We start from the raw sequence: 23,251 nt of genomic DNA, 5'->3' as shown, positions 1-23,251 counted from the left end.
ACTTGAAATCCTCACACTCCCAGTCACTGGGATGGCTGGCGTGTGTATTTGTTTTTGATTGGTGTTTTCTACATAGACATAAAGGTGGAATTCCCCGTATTGTATGCACATAATGTGATCTTGATGAATTCATTCCGTGTTTCCTCCCCTTTCCTGTTCTTCCTCCCTCCTTCTCCATCTTCTTCTGCTCCATTGATCCCCCCTGTATTTTTATGAGATCTGATCCCTACCCTGCTTTCCCTCATTTCGGTCTGGCTTCCACGTATAAGAGGAAACATTAGGCCCTTGACTTTCTGAGTCTGGCTTATTTCACTCAGCATGATGTTCCCCGTTTCCAACCTCTTACCAGCAAATGCCATAATGCCATTCTTCCTTATTGGCTGGGTATTGAGTGTATATGTACCACATTTCCTTAATCCTTGCATCATTGACAGGTGTCTGGGCTGATTCCATAGTTTTGACAATTGTGAATTGTGCTGTTATAAACACTGATGTGCCTATATCACTATAGTGCACTGATTTCAGTGCCTTTGGATAAATATCAAGGAATGGAATAGCTGGGTCATATGGTAGTTCCATTTCTAGTTTTTTGAGGAATATTTTTTTTATTTAGAGAATATTAGTTTCTGTAATCAAACCCACATAGGTAAGACCTCACATATATTTAATACAGTGTGTACAAATGGAAAAATATTAAGTAATCATCTCTAAACCAATATGGCAGTTAATTTCTGTACAATGCCAACTCAACACGGTAAACTGGGTAAATATAATATTATATATTATAAATATATAATAAATATATATAATTTATTTATATAAAAAGACCAATAATAGCAGTATGTTATGCATCAATAGCAGAGGAATCTTTATACTGCTTTCCAGAACGGCTGTATACATTTGCAGTCCCATTGACCATGTATGAGTGTACCTTTTTCCCTATCCCTACCAGCATTTATTGTTATTTGTGTTCTTAATAATTGCCATTCTGACTGGAGTGAGATGAAATCTTAGTGTAGTTTTGATTTACATTTCCCTGGTTGCTAGAGATATGGAACATTTTTTTCCTATATTTGTTGGCCTTTGTGTTTCTTCTTTTGAGAAATATTCTTTACTTCTTTTACCCATTTATGGCCTGGGCTGTTTATGTGTGGTGTGAGGTTGGAGTTCTTTATATATTCTGGATATTAATCCCCGGTCAGAAGCAGCTGCAGAAATCTTTGTTTCCTTGGTTGGTTATCTGTTGCTGCAGAACAAATCACACCCCATTTTGTAGGCTCTCTCCACACTTTTGTTTCCTTTACTGTGCAGAAGCTTTTTAATTTGATGGCATCACACTTACTGATTTCTTCATCACAACTCCTTAAAGAGGGAATTACTCCCTCTTTCTGCAAATGAGGATTCTAAAAACAGAGAGGTTCACTCTCCTGCCTAAGATCACACAGCCAGAAACTGGAGGAGTCATGAGTTATTTAAATCCAGGTCTCTCTGACACAAGGCAAAGAACTTTGATTTAGAAGGAGCATGGTGAGACCCCAAAATTTCCCATTCCTCCATCAAGAAGGGTCTATCCAGGACTTATTGCATATGTCAGCAAGAGGCATTCAACACCTGGCTATCTAATAGCCATGGAAAATTAGAGCTGGTAGTTACTGAACTCTTTATTTTGTGCTACGTTCCTGGCTCAGCACTGTAGATGGACTAAACGCTCCTGACAAATTTTGGAAGAATTATTATTATTGCTGTGCCCATTTCACAGAGAAGGAGACTGAAGTTCAGAGAGGCCTAGTAAATTGCCCAAGTTCACACAACTGGGAAGTACAGGACCCAGAGTTGTGAACACATTTGCCTGCCTCCAAAGCTTCTGTTCTTCTCCACCACAGGATGAGAAACTAGCTTTGGACATCAGCGTGTGAGCCTGACTCTTAAGAAAGTGCTTCCTGGGCCCCAGTGACAGCCCGGCCACTCTCTGACTAGGCGCTGCTTTGTTTCCTTGGTTGGTTACCTGTTGCTGCAGAACAAATCACACCCCAAAACTTGGTGGCTTAAAACAATAGTCACTTATTTTTGCTGACAAACCTGCAGCTTAGCTTGGCTGGGACATTCTTCCTGGCTTCACGTGTGGTCATCTGGGGCATCCGAAGCTACTCTCAAGATGGTGCTCTTGGGCTGGGGTGTGCTCAACAGCTCAACGCTTGCCTGGCAAATACCAGGCTCTTGGTTCCATCCCCAGAACGGGGGGAAAAAAAATCTTATTTTAAGAGCACCACTCAACAGAATTAGATAACCCAGTTCAATAATGGGCAAAACAACTGAATAGCCATTTCTCCAAAAGAGATCCACGGTGGGCAGGAAGCACGTGCACATCGTTAGTCATCAGGACGAGGTGACATTACTTCACACCCTGCAAGATGGCTGGAGTGATGGACTATAGCAAGTGTGGAGAGGTGGGAAGAGGCCGGCACCTCCCGCATCGCCAGGGTTGGAAAGGGCTGCTGCTGCTGCTGTTTTAAAAAGCGGTTGGCAGTTCCTCAAAAAGTGGTCACAGAGACACCACTTCACCCCGGAATTCCATGGCCAGGTTCAGACACAGCCCGGGGACACAGGCATGTCCACAGGGGACCTCCTCCATGCCTGCTCCAGGCTGCATCATCGTCACCCAAAGTGAAAAGGACCCGACGGTCCCTCAGCTGGTGGGAGGGTGGGGGAGTGACCAGTGGTGAACTCATACAGTGGACGATCTCCACAAAAGACCATGCGCGTGGACAGCTGCCCCGACATGATGCTGAGGGAAAGAAGCCGGATAGAAGAGGACACAGACTGTATGGGTTTATTTATATGCAACATCCAAAACAGACAGATCTGTGGGGACAGAAAGTAGATTAGTGGTTGTCAGGGAGAGGGGGAGAGGGATGGCTGCTCCTGGGTACAGGGTTTCTTTGGGGAGATGATGAAAATGTTCTAAAATTGATTGTGGTGATGGTTGCATAACTCTGTGAATACACTTAAAACCCTTTAAGTGTGCTGGGCCCAGTGGCACACGCCTGTGATCCCGGAGATTCAGGAGGCTGAGATAGGAGGATCACAAGTTCAAGGTCAGCCTGGGTAAATTAGCAGGATAAAAAAAAAAATATGAAAGGGGCTGGGGATGTGGCTCCGTGGTCAAGTGCCCCTGGGTTCAATCCCAGACCCCCCACCCCCGCACACACAGGATGCTGAATTGTATGCTCTAAGAGGGTGACTTTGGTGGTGAGTGAATGACATCTCCATGAAGCTGATTTATAAGCTGGGTTTGTTCCATCTGAGCCCCCAGGGAGCAGTTTCACACACTTGGAGAATTTATGCTTCTCTACCAAACCTATCTGGGTTATCTTTGTTTTAGAAATCTCTGCTGTGAAGTTTTCCCAATTTAAAGAGACTTTCTTGAATAGAAAAATCTACTGGCGTCGAGAACTCTATCAAAGGGAAGGCAGATGCTGTGGCTGCTTGGGTAACATTGCCCCATGATTTATCACATAATATGCTTGTTATTCTATTAACATCTTAAAGTTACTTAAAGAACATATCCATCAAGAAGACCAGTAACATTTGTGTAATAGGTCACGTTATTGTAAGAAATATTATCTAAATTATTTGTTCATCCAAAGAGGTGCAGAAGACTGAACAGTGGCCCCAAAGATGTCTGCAGCCCGATCTCCAGAACCTATGATATGTCCCCTTGCACACAGGGCTTTCTGATTGTAATCAAGGATCCTGAGATGGAGAGGTTATATTGGATTACCCAGGTGAGCCCAATGTAATCACAAAGGAACTTGTCAGAGATCGGCAGGAGGATCAGAGTCAGAGGAGGAGGTGCGGGGACAGAAGCAAGAGGCTGGAGAAATGCAAGGAGGGGGCCATGAGCCAAGAAATGCAGGCAGCTTCTGGGAGCTAAAAATAGCAAGGAAGTGATTTCCCTCCTAAATCCCCCAGGGAAGCCAGCCTGCCCAAACCTTGATTTTACTTCAGCAACCCATTTCAGACTTAGGACCTCCAGAGGTGTAAAATAATATATTTGTTTTGTTTTAAGTCATTGGATTTATGGTACTTTGTTACAGCAGTAACATACTAATACACAAGGATATCATTTTCCTTCTTCTTTTTTTTTTTTTTAAATCAGTACTTGGGATTAAACCCAGGGCCTTGTACAAGCTAAATAAGCTTTCGGCCAATGGGTTACACCTACAGACCCCCTCCCTCCCTTCTTCCCTTCTTATTGGTACAGGGGTCAAACCCATGGGTCTCAATCTGAGACAACTGAGCCACATCCTCAGCCCTTTTTATATTTTATCTGGAGTCAGGGTCTCCCTAAATTGTTGAGGCTGGCTTTGAACTTGTGATCCTCCTGCCTCAGCCTCCCAAGCCACTGGGATTATAGGTGTGCATCACTGTGCCAAGCACAGGACCTTTATTTTTAAGTTTTAAAAATAAATGTTCTTTTACCAAGGAAAGATGTTCTTTTTGCTGTGTCTTGTATTGTATGCTTTGATGGCAGATCATAAGTTCTTAAAATTTCACTATAATTGTAAAAGCTTCAGACAGCCTCTCAAACAACCTCAGTCTCAAAGAACCAAAATTGAGTCATCTTGGATAAGTTTCTGTACCACTCTTATTTTAAAAATACTTCCAAGGATGAGGAATTTTGTTTGTGCAGTCACCTGTGAATAAGCTTTTACAGATAGGTACATCCCTCTTCCTGAGTTCTCTATTTCTAAAAACAAAATACATTTGGAAATTCTTGGGGTGGAGGGGGACTGAGAAAGAAGCAACCGATAGCATGAAAGATATTCATATTAGTGTGGAAACTGCACTATTCTAATGGCCGGGCTCTGCACTGGCCCTGCACTTGCTAGGACCTCTGTAACAAAGGACCACAGACTTGGGGCAGGGGAGGGGTAACTACAGAAATGTCTTTCTTTCCTCACAATTCTGGAGGCCAGAAGTTCAAGATGAAGTTATCTGCAGGTTGGTTTCTTCTGAGGCCTGTGTACTTCTGTATCCTGATCCCCTAGCAGGACACTTGTTGTGGGAGGGGGGAAATTAGGATCCACCCTAATGACCTCTGTGAAGACCCTGTCTCCCAGCACAGTCTCAATCTGAGACCCTTGGGGTTAGGACTTAATGCATAAAGTAACTCCTTAAGTGATGTTTATCACATTTGGTGGTGGAGGGAGGATTGAATTCATGGCTCTTGACCACTGAACCCCACACCTAGCCCTATTTTGTATTTTATTTAGAGACAGGGTCTCACTGAGTTGCTTAGCACCTTGCTATTGCTGAGGCTGGCTTTGAACTCGAAATCCTTCTGCCTCAGCCTCCGGAGCCACTGGGATTATAGGTGTGCGCCACCACACCTGGTACTGCCCCTCTTAATTATGCACCAGCATGGCACTGTATGAGTTATCTACCATTGCATAGCAGTATTGCCACAAACTCAGCAACTTAAAATACACATTTATCATCTCCCAGCCTCCGGGGGCCAGGACTCTCAACATGACCTGGGGAGGGACACATTATCAGGGTCAGGGTCAACGTGGACAAGGAGCATCAGGCAAGCTCCATCCCGGGAGCTCAGGAAAGTGCTCAGCCCTCAGCTAAGGGTTTGGCCTCCCTAAATCCTTTTGAATGCACCTGGCCCCTCCTTTCTCCCCCTGTGTCTCAGTTTGTTTGAGATGCTATAACAAAATACCTTAGGCTTGCTAATTTACAAATAACAGAAGTTTACTACTCAGTTCTCGAATCCAGGAAGATCAAGGCATCAACCGTCTTGCATCCTGAGCCTTCTGTGTGTGTTCACACGGTGGAAGCAGCACACAGGATCTCTCCCATCTGTTTTAGAAGGGTGCTAAGCACCTCTCAGAGACCCCACTTTCTAGCACCATCACGTTAGCTGTTAGGGGCCAATGCATGAATTTGAGGGAAACAAGCATACTCCGAGGACTTACACTTAGTCAAACCTATGAGCTCTCCAGGCCCTGGCCCTGGCCCATGCAGACCTCTTTGAGATAAATTTCTTCCACATGACATCATCCCCTCTTCCTTTGGTGAACTGTAAGATGAACATGGCTGTCAGCACAAGACCATGCCTTCCAGCCTCCCTTACAGCTAGGAGTGGCCACAACCGAGATGTAGGCCAATGAGATGCGAGCAGAAATGAAGTTCACATTGCCTGAGTCACTTCCTGTGATAGAGCTGATGTTCATCAGTATTTTTTCCATCTTCTCCTTGGGCAGACAACTAGATGTTTCCCAGGATCTCTTAGGACAGGACCTGGGGCAGAGTTCTGGCCAACTAAATGCAACTGTAAATAATATGAGCTACAATCCAGGACAAGTCACCCACATGATCCTCTTTGTTTTCTCTTTCCCCAAATTCTGGCCAGACGGAGAATCCAGAAAAGAATTCTGGGTGTGTAAGCAATGGCAGAGCTATAAAACAAAAAGAATCTGGGTCCCTGATGGCCATATACCTAAAAAAAGAAGTACCACATGAGACATTTTTTGAGAGGGAAATGAACTTCTATTGTGTTAAATCACTGAGACTTGGGAGCTTACTTGTCACAGCAACTTGTGTTACTTATTCTAACTAATGCATCTTCTTAATGATGACACATGTGTTTGTTAGCGTCCCACCACTGTAACAAAAACCTGAGACAATCAACTTAAAAAGAGGAATGATTTAAGGGCTGGGATGTGGCTCAAGGGTAAAGGCATGTGTGAGGCCCTAAGTTCAATGCCTAATACCACCAAAAAAAAAAAAGGGGGGGGGGTGGGATTTATTTTAGCTCAGAATTTTGGAAGTCAGACGGTGGGTGGTTGGCTCTGTTGCTTTGGGGCCTGTGGTGAGGCAGCACATCATGGTAGGAATGTATGGTGGAGAAACTGTTCATCTTATGGTGGCCAGAAAGCAAAATCAGAGAGAGGGGAGGGGGCTGGGTCCCAAGATCCTCTTCAAGGGCATGGTCCCATTATGACCAGAAGACATCTTACTAGGAGCTGCCTCTTAAAGCTTCCAAACACACACCCATAACACCCTGGGTCAGGACCAGGCCTGCAATACCCACACCCTGGAGACCATAGCAACAGTCAGTGCCATTCTCTCCCCATTTCTCCTTCATTTCAACTGAGAAGCAGGAATAGCTTGGATGCAGAGGTGGAAGCCACAGGTAGAGGACGGTAGGGCCAATCCACCAGCGCTAGATGACCTCAGCTAGAAATGCTGAGCTGGCCATGTGTAGTGGTGCACACCTGTTAACCCAGTGACTTGGGAGGCTGAGGCAGGAGGATTCCAAGTTTGACACCAGCCTCAGCAACTTAGTAAAACCATTTTAAAATAAAAAATAAAAAGGGCTGAGGATATAGCTCAATGGTAGAACACCCCTGGCTTCTATCCCCAATACTGCAAAAAAGAAAAACAAAAGAAAGAAAGAAAATATTGAGGCTATCAAAGTAGACAGAGGAAGAAACTGGGTCTTTGATGATATCATTGAACCACTGAACCAGACCTGGATTAGCCCCTCCTTTTTCTAGTAGGTGAGATACTTTTAAAAAGAAAGCAAGCCTAAATCTGGCACATTGGCACACACCTCTAATTCCATGACTCAGGAGGCTGAAGCAGGAGGATCGCAAGTTCAAGGTTAGTCTCAGCAACTCAGCAAAACTGCATATCAGCGAAAAATAAAAAGGACTGTGGACGTAGCTCAGTGGCAGAGAGCTTGTCTAGTATGTATCAGGCCCTGGATTTGATCCGCAGCATTAAAAAAAAAAAAGAAGAAGAAGAAGTGGGGAGAGAAAGAGAAAGAAGAATGAGTACTAAAAAATGTACAATTAACCTCAAAGAAGAAAAAAAAAAAAAGAATCAGATGGATCAAATAGAAAGTAAACATCAAGATAACAAACTTTAGGGCTGAGGATGTGGCTCAAGCGGTAGCGCACTCGCCTGGCATGTGTGCGGCCCGGGTTCGATCCTCAGCACCACATACAAACAAAGATGTTGTGTCCGCCAAAAACTAAAAAATAAATATTAAAAAAGTCTCTATATCTCTCTATCTCTCTCACTTTAAATAAAAAAAAGATAACAAGGCTGGGGCTCAGCAGTAGAGCGCTCGCCTAGCACTGGGTTCGATCCTCAGCACCACATAAAATAAATAAATAAAATAAAAATATTGTGTCCAAATACAACTGAAAAATACTAAAAAAAAAAAAAAGATAACAAACTTCAACCAAACCATATGATTAATTACATTAAATGTAAATGAGTTAGCAATGGCAATTTTAAAAATTAGATTTAAATTAGATTTAAATTTAAACTGAATTTTAAAAAATCAAAATCAACTACATGCTATCCACAAGAAACACACTTTAAAAATGTAGATAAAGTCACATTGAAAGTAAAAAGGAGGGTAGAAAAAGATATACCTTGCAAACAGAACACATACAAAATCTGAAGTGGTGGGGCTGGGGATATAGCTCAGTTGGTAGAATGTTTGTCTCCCATGCACAAGGCCCTGGATTCAATCCCCAGCACCAAAAAAAAAAAAAAAAAAAAAAAAATCTGAAGTGTCAATGCTAGGGCTCAGACCTAGTGGACTTTAGGACAAAGAATGTTACCAAACCTAAAGTTCACTTCATGATTCTATAATGGTTAATTTGTCAGGAAGTCATAACAATGCACCAAACAGTGGAACTTCAAAATACACGAGGCAAAATTTGTCTGAAGAGGAAAACACAAAAATCCACAATTAGAGTTCAAGATTTTAAAACATGGCTTTCTCAGAAATTGGTAGAACAAATAAACAGGAAAAAAAATTAATATAGAAAACTGGACCAACATTATCAACCAACTCAACCCAACTGACATTCATAGGACACTTCACACAGACACCACATTCTTTCCAAATGTGCATTAAATATAACAACCACTGTATACCATACGGGAGGATACAAGTCTCAGTAAATTTCAAAGGACTAAAAAGTATATTATCTGATCATAATGGAATTAAATGAGAAATCAGCAACAAGATATACAGAAAGTACCCCCCCCCAATATTTGGAAATTAAACATACTTGTAAATAACCTAGGAATCAAAGAAGAAATCACAAGGAAATTATAAAATATTTTGAATACAATAAAATTAAAACACAACATACCAAAATGTGTGGGATATAGCTAAAGCAGTGCTTGGAGGAAAATTTTTAGCTTTAAATGTTTATATTACACACACACACACACACAAAAAAAAAAAAAACTACCACGATTAGGAGCTTGCTGGGTGGATAAGAACATACAAACTAAAACCAACCTTCCTGGGTTCAAACCTTATTTCTACCACATCCTAGCTGTGTGATCTTGAATGAATAGTTCAACCTCTCTATGCCTCAGTTTCTTGTTTAAAATGGAGGAGATAATAGTATCTACCATACAGGAGGAATATGAGATTAAAATTAATTCATATCTCTTGACATGAATTCATTATTGCCATTCCTAAATCTCAGAAAATCTGAAGCTACTGAGGCTCTTGCCTGACTTTAGTATGGGACAAGACAGAAACCTGGAAGGTCACTAATGTCATTTCTCAATCCTTTAAAGGAGATGCCTTGAGACTAGGATTACCAGATTTAGCAAATAGAAATACAGGGTGCTCAGTGGAATTTGAATTTCAGATAAGTCAAAGAAAAAAAAATGCTGTGCTATAAGTAGGTCCCAGGCATTTTTGCTTGAAAAGATTACATTGAGCAAAAGAAGCTAAGCACAAAAGAACACATGCTATAGAATTCCATTTCTATAAAATTCTAGAACACAGCAAACTAATCCGTGATGACGGAAGTCAGAACAGTGGTTGCTTGAGGCGGACAGGAGCTGACTGTAAAGAGAAGCAGGGAGCTAACTTCTGGGGTGAGGGAAATGTTCTGTAGCTTATCTTGGATGCTGATTCTATCAGTGTGGGCAATTGTCAAATCTCATTGAACCAAATGCTTAAGATCCACAGCACTTTATTAAATGTAAATTATGCCATTCATGGGGAAAAGACCAGGTCACATGGCTCACTCTGAACCATTCAATGACAAGAAAGTAGGTCATGCTGATTGGTTTATGCCTGAGCCACATGCCCTTCACAAGTCACAAGCAGGCACAAGAGTCAGCTTCCACCAAAGCAAAGGCACTTGCCAGAAAGGGGAGCATGGAGATGTGTGGCAAGTATGTTTGGCTGCTATAACAAAGAGGCCCCCGGGCCTGGGTTGTGGCTCAGTGGTAGAGCTCTTGCCTAGCATGTGTGAGACACCAGGTTCAATCCTCAGCACCACATATAAATAAATGAATAAAATAAAGGTCCATCAGCATCTAAAAAATATATTTTTTAAAAAAAGAGGCCCCAAATAACAATGAAACCCAAAATCACAGCAGTTTAAACAACGCAGGCATTCGTTTCTCTTTCAAATAAACGTTTGATCCTAGAGATGGACGGGTAAGCTCTGCTCCAAGAAAGCATCAAGGACCTAGGTGCCATGTCTTTCAAGTCATGGCAAAGAAAGCTACTCCTCCAGTGGGGAGACGAGTCCCTCTCTACTGTAGTTAGGATTTTAACTAGCGCCCCAAAACCCATGTGGTTAGTTCCCAGGGTGATACCATTGGGACCTTGTGGGACCTTAATGGGCAGTGCCTCTTTAGATCACTGAGACTGCCTTTATGAAGAGGACTGTGGAACCCTGGCCGCCTCCTTCCTTTTCCTCCTTGCCCATAGGTGAGTAGTTTGGCTTTGCCAGGCACTCACACTGTGGGTGACAGGCCCAGAGTAACACAACCAACCCATCATGAACAGGAATCTCCAAAACTTTGAGCCCAATTAAACCTTTTCTTTTTATAAATTATCCCAAGTATTCCATTACAGTGCCAAAGAGCTGACTGACATACTCGCTTTAAGCATATAACCCAGCAGTTGCATGTATCATTTCCACTCACATCCTTTTAGCCAACATGCTGACAGGTAACCACCCCTACTGCAGGGAAGGTTGGGAAATGCAGTTTTTATTCTGGGTAGCAATGTGCCCGACTAAAATTCTCTTACTCTGGAAGAGGGTAAGAGTGGATAATAAGAGGATAATATAATCTCTGCCACAGAAGCCAAAAGTAAGTCTTCTAAAGATGGGGAGTTCAATGCAGGGTTTGAGGGTGGGATGTGCTGTCTAAATGCTTGGGTTCAAATCCTGACTCTGCCTCCTACCGTGCAGCCATGGGCAAGGTACTTCTCTGCTCTGTGCTTGATCAAGCCCTCCCTCCTCTCTGGCCTCCTCTCATTCCCATGGCAATAACAGTTTCATCAGGTGGGAAATAGAGGTAGCAAACCCACGGGGAGCTCATCAGAATTGAGCTAATAATGCGTGCAGAGTGCTTGGACCGGTGCCTGGCCCAGAGTGAGTGCTCAAAAGTATTAGCAGCATTGTTTTGCTTTTCAATTCACAGCCCTAAGTCCCACAGAAGTGAAGGTCGCCTTGGTGGAAACTGAGAATAAAACAGAGAAGGGAGAGAGCGCAAGCCTGCCCACCTTCTGCATGTTGGCTGGATACCCGTCTATCTCTGTTCCAGGACCCTCACTGATGACCAAGCTAGAGCCTAGAACAGCTCGTATCTATCAGGAATCCTTCACTTGCAAGCGACAGAAATTCAACTCAAACTAGCCTGGGATAAAAAAAGAAAATTTTAATAGCACATGTAATAAAAATGCTTGCATTGATGGCGTACAGCTGGCCTCAAGAGTACTGGAGCCAATGAAGCAAATGTCACTCACTCCACCTCTTCACCTCTCTACTGAGACAGGGGCCGGGTGGGAAAATGGCCACAGGCAATTTCTAGAGGAAGGACCTATTCCTTGACAGACTCACCACCAAAACAAATAAGGCTTCTTGCCCCACAAGTTCCAGACCAAAACATTCAGGCGAAGGAGTCTTACTGATTCAGCCTACATTTTGTTCTGGATGGGGCATAATGACCAGCCTGGCTTGAGATACTTTCCTATCCCTCGTGGTGGAGAGAGGCTACATAAGAGAATATCAGCTCCTATAACAAAGGGGTCGTTAAAAGGAGCTCCAGGAAACAAAAATGTTAGTGTCAACTAACCTTCACATCATTTCTTTTCCCTCTGATGGTTGCAATCCTGGAATAAGGAGTGAAAGAGTCAGGTTGTCTAGGAGATGGCAAGGGAATGGTTGGAAAGTATGGTCTCCCCTGTATACAGCAAGCACCCAATCCATGCTTCCTGATGAATGACTGAATTAATGCTGTCTTCCCAGAGACTGTCCTGGGACGGCCCCTACTTCGCAGACCCTGAGAGGGTCCAGAGAGAAGCGGGGCTAGGGGTCCCCCACACCGATGGAGCGTATCTTTAGGTACAGTGAGAGGGTGGAGGAGGGAACCTTTAGGTGACTGGGGGAACCTTGACGACCCCGCCACCACGAGGGGCCAGTTGAGGGCGGGACTTCCAGACCCCAAGATTTTGGATTGAACCATCTTCCATTCGTTTGAGGAACAGAAAGTCCTTCTGCATCTTTCGCCAGCCCTTTACCACCCAGGCCACAAAGACAATGTATTCCTATACCCAACAGCCACAGTTTTCCCCTTCTCCTGGTTACCCCTCACAGTTCCAAATACCCACACAATTCGGGCTTCCCCATCACCACCGTGCAGTGGCTCGATCCACTTTGACGCATTGCAGGGAAGGCCGGACCAATCGGCGCTGCGCTCTCATTTCCGCCCTGGGCCGGGCCCAATAGCGATGAGGCTCACACAGGAACGCGTCACCTTCTGCCAAACGGTGCTCCTCCGCTAGGGAGGAAAGTAGAGTGGACACAGGGGGCGGGGCTTGAAGTAACAGAAAGTAGTCCTGTGGCGGGGGCGCGCGCGCGCGCTCAGCGTCAAATCCAAGCCCTATTCAGGATTGGGACCAGAGATCCGTGGGCTCATCTGTGCGGAGCAGAGCGCGGAGGGATCCGTGGGAGCCGCAGTGCGGAGACGCGCAGGGAGCGCGGGGCGGGGCCGGGCGAGGCGGGGCGCGCGCGGCGGCCGTTGAGAGACCGTTGGGGCGGGCGGCGGCGGCGGCGGCGCGCGCTGCGGGCAGTGAGTGTGGAGGCGCGGACGCGCGGCGGAGCTCGAGCTGCTGCAGCTGCTGCCGCCGCCGGAGGAACCTTGATCCCAGCGTTCCGGACACCCGGGCTTCGCCATGGTGAGTGAGGCTGAGGGGCCGCCGAGGTTGAGGGCGCGGCGGGGTAGACCCCTGAGAGGGCGAGTGAACCCGGAGCGGGGGCATCCGGGCCCCGGAGGGGGCCTCTGGGCCACCCTCTCGGGGGCATTTGAACCCAGAGCCGAACATTTGAATCCCAGAAGGGGGCTTCGGGGCTTTCAATAGCGACTTTAGTACCAGATGTGTTGAGATCCCCAAATGGGCATCTGAGCCTCAGAGGGAGCATTTGGACCCAGGATGGAGATCTGGACCCCTGAAAGGAGTTTTGGATCCAAGATGGGGCATTTGGTCTCAGAATTGGGGTGTATGGACCCCCAGGAGGAGGAAATAAGAAACGCTTGCCAAGGAGGGGGGCTATTGGGGCCCTGATGAAAGCTTTGGGTCCTAAGAGGATGCAGGGAAGAGGGAATGGAGGTGGCCAGGCTGCTGGGCTGCACCTAGAGGATGGCCTTGGGTAGCTGGACCTGGTGGGAGGGGTGGCCACTGGGCTTCTAGGGATCAGGGGTGGGGGTGACTTCTGCACATTAGACCCCTGGGGGGAGGGGTCTCCAAGAACCAGCATTGCAGAGGAGGAGGAGGGAGAGGGGCAAGCTAAGGTGAGGAAGAACTGGGGGGTGGGTGGCATTGGAGATTAAAAGATGCTTTTGAAGCCTGTGGGGACTGGGAAGGATCCGGTGGTGGAGGGGGTTAAAGGGGGATGCCAGTATTGGGGAAACCGGGGCCCCTGTGGTTGCTTTGGAGGGTACCTGGAGAAGATTATTGGATAACTAGTGGGTTAAGACTGTTGAACTAGGAAGAGAGATTTGGAGGGGGAGGGGGACTGTTGTATTTGGGTCCATGAAAAGATGGGTTTCCAAGGTGAAGGATGGGAGAGGACTTTGGCTAGGGTGGTGGGAGATGATGAGGCTGAAGGGGAACTGGGGGAGGGGGTTGAAGGAGAAAATGAATGGCAACCAAGGTGGGCCTAGGTTTGGAGGTGGGTGTGGGTAGCTCCCTGCCAATCTCCAGGGAAAGGCCCAGACCAGGACTGTCCAGTCCAGGTGGGGAGTGGGCTGTGGAGGCTGGAGGGAATGGCTATGCAGTCCCCTTTCTGGAGAAGAATGGGACTGGGTGAAAGGCACCAGGGTAGTAGGAGCAGGTGGGTGGAGTTGTTCAGGCCCCTATTGCGCACTGAAGCTGCATGAAATGGGGGTGGGGATCAAAGTTTGGGGGTGCAGCAAATGAACCAGTTGTTTAAGCCTAGAAGCCTCACCCCCCTCACTGACCCTTTCAGGCCAAGAGCGCTGCCTTTTCCGAACAGGGTGCTGGCCACGCACTCTTCTGCATCTTCTCACTGGTGCCAAATGACAGTGCAGTACAGTACAGCGTGGCGTCAGTGACAATTGGATGCCTATTCCTGTGCCCTCAGGGTGGGGGCTGCAGAGCTGGACCTCCAGCAGACCCTTTCATCAGCTTGAGGGCCACTTGTTCCTTTCAGGGTCCTCACTGTGCTGCTGTCGGTTCGCACAGCTAAGGCTTTGGGAGAAAACCAGCAGACTAGTTCTTCCCTACTCCCTGCCACCCACAACACCCACAGCCCGCACACCCCCCCCAGTCGCAGCCTGGGAACCGTGTGCAGCCATCCTCCCTGGCAAGGCTGGGAGAACAGGCAGCCACTGCCGTGTATCAGATCTCATACTTGCTGACACAGACCTGATGGCTCCTCTTGCCGCTGCCCCATTTTCCCCCAGCAGAACCTTGCTCAAGGGACCCTGCAGCTCTGGCAGGTGCCAGCAGGCCCCCCACCTCCAAAGGAGGGCCCAAGCTTTGGCCCTGACCAGTTTCTCTTTCCATTTGTAATCAGCAAGGTAAGGGTAGGACAAGTCACTGTTAACTGGCCTTGGACTTTGGCCTGAGCTCTATAGCTCCTCCTTGGCCGGGTGAGGGGCCCTGGCCTTGGTTTCTGATCTCATCTAACACTGTTCTCTGGCAATGGCTGGGGGCTGGGACAAGGCTGAGCTGCTTTGCCCTCCCCCACCCCAAGCTTTATTTTCATGTCCAGCCTGAGATGAGGGATAAGGAAGCAGGAGACCAGCTGTATTATTTTGGAGACACTTTTTTTGTGAAAGCTTACAGTCTTCTGGTCCAGAAAGGGAAGAAGCCCTGGGTCAGTGATCTCTTCTCAGGTGACCAGTTTTCTGGACAGCAAAGGTTGAGCAAGTCTGTAGCTGGGAGCTCTCCTTGACCAAACAGGGGAGAGGGCTCCTAACCTGTAGGAAGAGTGTGTGACAGACCTCCATGAAGAGCCACGCCTATTTTGCAGCAACCTGGAACAACAGGGTGACAGTGCCTCATCTGACTCTTCCAGCTCTTTGGTGGGGAATAGCAGACCCGGTCCTTCAGAGCCGCTCTTGGGCTTTCTGCAACCTGTCTCATCTCCTTACAGTGCTGCCCAGAGGTGGAGGGAGCTGGGCTTCCCACAGAGTGGGGCTGTGCAGTGGGTGGGAAGGCCCCTGACTGGGCTCACTTTTTCCATTCTAGGCCAGGGGAAGAGAATGAAAAGCAGATGGAATGGCAGCTTCTCTCTGTTCTTCCTCTCCCCCCTCCCCCAGCATTGCCTGGCCTGGTAACCAGAAGCCCATCCCATCTTCTCACTCCTCTCCCCCCCACACACTCCCTGCCCACCCCCACCACCAGCAGCTTCCTCAGGTGTCAGGACCCAGGGGATGGGCCCGGGGCTTCTTTGCCTGTAAGAGCCAGGGCAGCAGATGAGCAGGGGGCTGGTGGGCCTAAGGCTGTTGGGTTGGTATTAAGGAGCCCACAACCCTGAGTCTTTTCTGACAGCCATGCAGAAGAATCTCCATTTGGCCTTCTAATCTTCCCTTAGACTTTGGACTTTTCCAGAATGTGCATGTGTGATGTTTTTTCTTCTGTACCTTCCTCTTCCCCATTTCTCAGCCATCTCCCTTCTGTCATCTTCACTTTGATTTCCCCTCCCATTCTGACTATTGGGAGCTTGGTCTTGAGTTCCTCTAACCTTAGAGTAAACAACTTGTATTTAATACATATTTTGTGTGTGTGTGTGTGTGTGTGTGTATGTACATGTTTACGTGTATGTATATTTTTTTAAAGACTGGGATGACCGTCCATGCAGGCAGGTTTGTTCCTGTCCTCTGATGGAAGCTCTGGAACCTCTGTGCAAATACACACAATAGTTTACTTCACTTTTTAGAGCTTTCAAACTCAAGGCTGGAGTCCTGTTGTAGATTTGGAGCCCTTTCCCCTAATTGTGAAAGTAAGGGGGAAAAGGGGAACAGTCATGTGGACCTGCAGCAGTCCAGAGATGGTGGGGCCTTCTTGGCAACATTTACAAAACGCAGGAAAAATTTGTCTTCTAGCTGCCTATGGCTAGATACTGAGATTCAGCCTCTATTTCTCTCCCTCCCCCAGGCCTTCTATACCCAGATTCCCAGCACACCAGTACAAGAAGAACTGTGCCCTGTGTCTTCCTGACCCCATCCTCAAGCCCTTCTTGCAGCAAGAGCTGCCTGCTGTGATTGGCCAGGTCCCAGAGTGGCCCAGGCTGGAACGGGTTAAAAACTGCAGCACTTAAGCAAGACTTCAGTCCTTTGCTGTTGTCGCTGCTGCCTGCTGCAGTCCCTTACCGGACATTTGTCCCTTCTGCCCCAAAGAAACAGAACCAAGTGGTGCCCTGCACCTACCCTGTGCTCAGGGGGGTGAAGCAGCCACCTTCAGCCTGACCAGGGTTGCTTCAGGCACCAGAGTAACTCAAAGAACCAGTTAAGAAAATTTTTGCTTCTTGAGTCCACCTGCCTGATCCTAGCACATCCAAATAGGTGACACAGAAACTAGCTAAGATAGCCTCAGACATCTTTTCTCTGCCCTATCCGAGGACTGGCCTGTTTCAGTTTAGAACCTTCTAGAGCTGCTTGATTAGCCTCTAGGGCAGCCACTCCCTTCACACAGCCTCTGGGGCTCAGAAGCAAGTGAACCTGTGCCATGCCATGCCAGTGTGGCTGATTCCAGGCTTGAGCAGGCATTTCTCCCTACCCATGGGAGCTTAATCGGGCCCTGCACGAGGCAATGTGGGTTTCCAGACCACCCTAGTACCCAACTTATGAATCTCTAGACTTTTTCCCAGGCCCAGTTCTGCCTGTGATTTGCATACACCTCACTTGCCCAGTAGGAGTGCCAGAGGGGCCTGGCTGAATGGGGCTGCCTGGTCCAGTGACTGACTTTCCTTCCTGCTTTTCCAGGCTGACCAGCTAACTGAGGAGCAGATCGCAGGTGAGTCTCTTAACCCTCTTCCCCTTTGTGTTTCCTCAGGAAAGCTTCTGTATCCCCTGTCAAATCCTACCTCTGCTAGGACTGACATCTGATAGATGATAGATGAACATGTGCCCTCATTCTATGCCTTGTGTTGGAATATGGATAAACGTACCTAAGAGCATACCTAGCACCCCATATGCCAATGCCATGGTCCCAAGACACATCTTCCCCAGGCAGCAAAGACCATGCTTCTCCTGGGTGCCGATTATTTGGGGCTTTGACATCAGTGGCTACAGGATGAGTTCCACTCTCTTCCAGCTCCAGCCAGGTGAGCTTACAAGGTGAGCTCCTTGCTGGGCTTGGTGGCACACGCCTGTAATCCCACCGGCTTGGGAGCCTGAGGCAAGAGGATCGTGAGTTCAAAGCCAGCCTCAGCAACTTAGCAAGGCCCTAAGAAATCCAGTGAGATCCTGTCTCTAAATAAAATATAAAAAAGGGCTGGAAGCGCTGGGGATGTGGCTCAGTGGTTGAGTCCCCTGAGTTTAATCCCTGGTACCAAAAAAAAGAAGGTGAGCTTGCTTCCCTGTGGGCTGTGGAGCTCCTGTCCCACTTTGGGAGCTGCCCAAGAGATGGCTCGTCACGCCCACCTCTGTGCTTTCCTGGCTTTGCACTTCCTTTTGCACATGCTTGCACTTTTTCCTCTGCCAGAAATGCTTCTCTTCCTATGCATGAGCAGCTCTTCCTCCTTCTGGTTTCATCTCACACGTCGCCTTAGAAAGGCCTTCCCTGACCTCCTGACTCTCGTAGGCATGCTCCTTCTACTCTGTACACATCACTCTCTTTATGTCCCCCTTGTCCTTTCTTGCTATCTGCAGTTATTTTATCATGTTTGTACCCAGTGTATCTTCTGTCACTGGAAGTGAATTCCTTATGTTCAAGACTTAAGTCTTATTGGTCTCTGCCATATCCTCAGTGCCTGGAACATAGTAGGTGCTCTATAAATTCTTGCTAGCTAAATAAACAATCACATGTCTCCCAGTAAGCCAAAAGATATTCCTGGAGCCCATCTAATTAATTTTTATAGTCCCCCCTCAAAGAAAAAAAAAAAACAAGGTCATCTATAGGAACTATTATGTGATTATTTTTTCCCCATCCTCTGGCTGAGCTGCCTGTGGATCTTAGAGACCAATTCTTGGTTTTTCCCCAGCCATGGGCTGGCACAAGTAGAAGAGAAGTTTCAGAGAACTGGCCCTTGGCCCTGCCTTACCCACACCGTAGCTTTGCTGTCAGGATCAGCTGAGCCTCTGAAGCAAGAAGAGGCAGGAATGGACATCCCTCTCTCCTTTTCTGCTGCCCCCAAAACACAGTCACACTTTTAGCTTTGTAACTTTGGCCCTAGGCATGTGGAGACCCCCTGAGAAAAGCCAGAGAACTGCTTTGCTGTTTACTGATCCCAAGCCCAGGGGGCCACATGACCCAGTCCCTGCTGCCCGACTCCCAGCAGCAAGTCCTTGGCACAGGGAGATGACAGCATCCCCTAGGAGACTTGGATCATTTCCCCAGGACCCAGAAGCTGGAGGTCACAGCTGCCCAGCGGTGGGTGTGCCGCCCATCCCACCTGCCACCCACAGTCCAACCTTCTACTCTCCTGCAACACAATCACACACTCCTCTCTTTACCCTTTCCCCATTAACACACTGTCCACCACCTCACCCCAGCCCACACCCTCTGGGAATAGGCTGTCAGGCATCTGTTCTCTGAGGGTTTGGGGTAGGAGAGCACCAGGTGCCAAAATGGGCCCAGTGGGAGGGCAGAGCCACGTGCTTCCCTCCCTGCTCAGCAAACAGCATCTCCCCACTCCTGATGCGTCCCCAGCTGTGGCCTTCCCACTCAGCACCACTCACTGCTCATCCTCCTAGCTTGGCAGCCGTCCCCTCAACTCCCATCCCCTCCACCCCACGCACCGTCCGTCAGCCATGCTCTGTTGTGGACCACCCCCACGCATCACCACCCCCACAGGCTCAGCTCCTCCTCTGGAAGTGGGCAGCACCCACAGCAAAGAAGGGCTAGCAGTGCCTGTCAGGAGGAATCAGTGCCTGCATTTCTTCTTCAGGCTAGCCAAAGGCATTCCAGCCTCCCCTCCCGTCCCCTCCCCTCCGGTTGACCTTGGCTAGCATACTTCAGATGAATTCTCTTGGCTCTCATCCACTCTATGACTTTGGTCCATTTCATCATTTGAGAGTGAGGCCAAAGCCAGGGACCAAAAAGAAATGGAAAATTCTGTAAGGATAGCTGTCAGCTCGTGGTCCCCAGTATCCTCACTGAGCTTGAATGGCTGAAGACATCTCCTGCTGCAGAGTTACCATAACTGTCCAATGAAGGAAGCAAGGGCCTGGCCCTGAGGACGGAGGCTGGCATGAACTTGCAGTCTGGCTCAGTTTCTGTAGGTGGGACCAGCTCCCTTGGCCTTCCTCAAGGGAGGGAGTCCCTGTAGCCTCTTGATCACAGCTCATTCCCTTTCTTCCCCCAGAGTTCAAGGAGGCCTTCTCCCTCTTCGACAAGGATGGAGATGGCACTATTACCACCAAGGAGTTGGGGACAGTGATGAGATCCCTGGGACAGAACCCCACTGAAGCAGAACTGCAAGACATGATCAATGAGGTGGACGCAGACGGTGAGGCCCTAGGGAGTGGGTGGACAGCCCCACTCCAGGTCACCCCTGCTGACCACAGGAAACCTTCCTTAGGGCAATGGATGGACCAATAGCTCCTCTACCAGGGCTCTAGTATTACCTAGGGCCAAGGTCAAGGGCATAATCCCCTCTCTTCTCTGCCTTCCAGGAAACGGGACCATTGACTTCCCGGAGTTTCTGACCATGATGGCCAGAAAAATGAAGGACACAGACAGTGAGGAGGAGATCCGAGAGGCATTCCGCGTCTTTGACAAGGTGAGCAGTGCCTTCCCAGTGCAGTTCTGAGACCAGTTCCAGCCTTCCAGTGATCAGAGCAAAACCAGAGTAACCAAGCCACCACTCCCAGGGAACCTGGGTCCCAGCACCGGCCCCCTGCCACCACCACCTGCTCTGCACTCTCAGATAGCCCCCTTCACTCTGCCTGCTGCCACTCTCTACCAAGGAAGCCAAGTGAAAGCCTTTGTCCCCAACCCCCAGGATGGGAATGGCTACATCAGTGCCGCAGAGCTGCGTCACGTAATGACGAACCTGGGGGAGAAGCTGACTGATGAGGAAGTGGATGAGATGATCAGAGAGGCTGACATCGACGGAGATGGCCAGGTCAATTATGAAGGTGAGCCAGTCCAGCCTGTGTACCTTGTGCCAGGGAGGGCCGCTCAGGCTCAGCCCTGCTCACCGGACTTCTCCCTTTCTGTCCGCAGAGTTTGTACAGATGATGACTGCAAAGTGAAGGCCGCGGGCAGCTGGCGATGCCCGTTCTCCTGATCTCTCTTCTCGCGCGCGCTCTTCTCTCTTCAACACTCCCCTGCGTACCCCGGTTCTAGCAAACACCAATTGATTGACTGAGAATCTGATAAAGCAACAAAAGATTTGTCCCACGCTGCATGACTGCTCTTTCTCCCTCCTCCCCGTCCTCCCCTCCATGTCCCTCATGGCTTCCTTCTGCCCTCCCTGTTCCATTCACACCTTCCAGGCCTGATGCATTCATAAGATGAACCCACGCCCCTTGAGGGAGCCTGTGCCCTCCTCCTCCAGCCCGGGTGGCTCTCCTCTGTTGCCGTTTGTTTCCTTTTGTTTGTCCTCTTATTTTGGGTGCTGGGGTGGCTGTCAGCCCTGTCCCAGACCTGCTGGGGGGGCGGTGAGGCCCTCACCCAGGCAGAAGAGCATGCCCTTTGCCACTGCATGCAACCAGCCCTGTGGCTCCGTGTGTAAATCCCAGCAGCCTGTGGGGCAGGGATGCCAGGAGAGGTGTTCTAGGACTGAGGGGGGATTCAGGAACTGTGGCGTCGACTGGATGTGGCCCAGGAGTGGGGCAGGGGCAAGGAGGCCTTGGAAGCTGGCGTGCTTATACCCGAGGGGGGGGCCCACTTGGAGGGGATAGACAGTGGACAGCACTCAGGTCTTGCTGGCTGCTGTTCCAAAACCATCTGATTGGCTTTCTGGGGTTGGCCTGGGTAGGGGACTGTTCATTTGGCCACTCTGCAGATCACATGTGCCCGTGTCCCCCCAGTGATCTCGAGCTGTTCTGTAAATACCTGGTGCTAACATCCCATGCCGCTCCCCCTGTGGCGCACCCGCCCTGAGGGCCCGTCTAGGAATGGATGTGGGGATGGTCGCTCTGTAATGTGCTGGTTATCTTTTTTTTTTTTTCTCGTTTATGCTCCTTAAAAATCTTCATTTTGCCCCAAACCATGCCGGGCCAGCTGAAGGGTGGGGAGAGGGCAGATGAGCCCCACCACGCTCTCACAAGAACAAACCTGCAATAAAACAATCCAGCTGCCCGCTGCGCAGAGCACGCAGCGAGGGCAGCCTCTGCCTCCTGCTCGGCCGGCACCTCCCGCTCTGCCCCTCGCTCCTGTGGTGACTTGGCGCTGCTTCTCACCTCTGCGCTGCCTCAGCCTCTGCCCTCGCCCCCGCCTGCCCCGCATTTCCCAGCGGAGAGCATGATCCGCACCCCGGCTTCTGCCTCTCGCCTCTGGGACAAGTCAGTCAACGTGGGCAGTTCAGTCTGGGTTCTTTTCCTTTCTCTGTTCTTTTCATCCGGCTCCCCCACCCCAGGTTGATCAGGTGGTTTTTCCTGGGACCTGCCCAGTTTTGAGACTTCTCTGCCCTCTGGTACCAGCCTCCGAGGAAGGGAGGGCGGGCATAGCGGGAGACCAGCCAAGAGCTGAGGGCAAGGGCAGGGAGGCGTGAGGCTGTGGACATTTTTGGAATGTTTTGTTTTTGTTTTTGTTTTTTAAACCGGGCAATATTGTGTTCAGTTCAAGCTGTGAAGAAAAATATATATCAATGTTTTCCAATAAAATACAGTGACTACCTGACCCGGCTCTTCCCTCCTGTCTTGGTCTGGGCCTGCCCCACTGGGACTTGGCCCTGCCACTGAAGAGCCTTCCCAGTGTTCCCAGGGCAGCGAAGCCTGGATCCTAGCCTGGCCGCAAGGTGGTCGAGGGCAGGGTGTCCGCAGGCCACCTGGGTGCATGCATGGACCCATGGGACAGGCAAGAGGGGGAACTAAGGCAGCTTCAAGGCAGGTACGTGGTGCCACAAGAGCACCCAAGGACTGCACGCAGGACTGAGGTGAAGCCTGGAAGTCGAGCCAGCGGCTAATGGGAGGAAGGGTGTTGCAGCCAGAGGGAACAGCATCTGTGGAAGCCCTGCGGCAGGAGGAACAGGAGACATCAGGAAACTGAAAACTGGTCAGGCTGAGTGAGCCTTGAGACAATGAGGCAAGAGCCCTATGGCGGTAGTCTTGACAAGGCGCTGGGGGCCGGGGCGGGGTCGGGGGATGGCCTTCACTGATGTCCATCAGGCAGACTGAAAGCCACATTGGGATCTGCAGTGTTGAGAACAAGACAGTCCTGGGCGCATAGCAGGGTGTGGGCTTGGGGGTCAAAGACTTGAAACAAAAAGCTCCAGGTCATCGCCAACTTCCAAAAGCTTGCTAACTTCCTATGGTAAGTAGGGACTCAGAAATGAAGACCTCCCAAGCCCCCCGGGCTGTGCCAAAGGGATGCATC

General features: G+C 48.9%; 1 protein-coding gene and 1 long non-coding RNA gene across 2 annotated transcripts; one reads left to right on the top strand and one right to left on the bottom strand.

The window, feature by feature from the left end:
• Positions 1–5,742: 5,742 nt before the first annotated feature.
• LOC144370759 (uncharacterized) lies at positions 5,743–13,017 on the bottom strand. Its single transcript, XR_013430687.1, has 2 exons — positions 12,689–13,017; positions 5,743–12,190 (listed from the first exon to the last, which is right to left on the bottom strand). It is a non-coding gene; the product is annotated as an uncharacterized LOC144370759 (long non-coding RNA).
• Positions 13,018–13,116: 99 nt separating this feature from the next.
• Positions 13,117–22,555, top strand: Calm3 (calmodulin 3). Its single transcript, XM_005336563.4, has 6 exons — positions 13,117–13,255; positions 17,530–17,560; positions 20,073–20,216; positions 20,383–20,489; positions 20,712–20,847; positions 20,936–22,555. The coding sequence occupies exons 1-6, from the start codon at positions 13,253–13,255 to the stop codon at positions 20,962–20,964; spliced, it is 450 nt and encodes a 149-aa protein (XP_005336620.1). The 5' UTR covers positions 13,117–13,252; the 3' UTR covers positions 20,965–22,555.
• The last annotated feature ends 696 nt before the right edge of the window (positions 22,556–23,251 follow it).

This window comes from Ictidomys tridecemlineatus, chromosome 15 (assembly GCF_052094955.1).
Source record: "Ictidomys tridecemlineatus isolate mIctTri1 chromosome 15, mIctTri1.hap1, whole genome shotgun sequence".
NCBI lineage: Eukaryota > Metazoa > Chordata > Mammalia > Rodentia > Sciuridae > Ictidomys > Ictidomys tridecemlineatus.
This window is presented reverse-complemented; position numbering and strand designations above follow the sequence as displayed.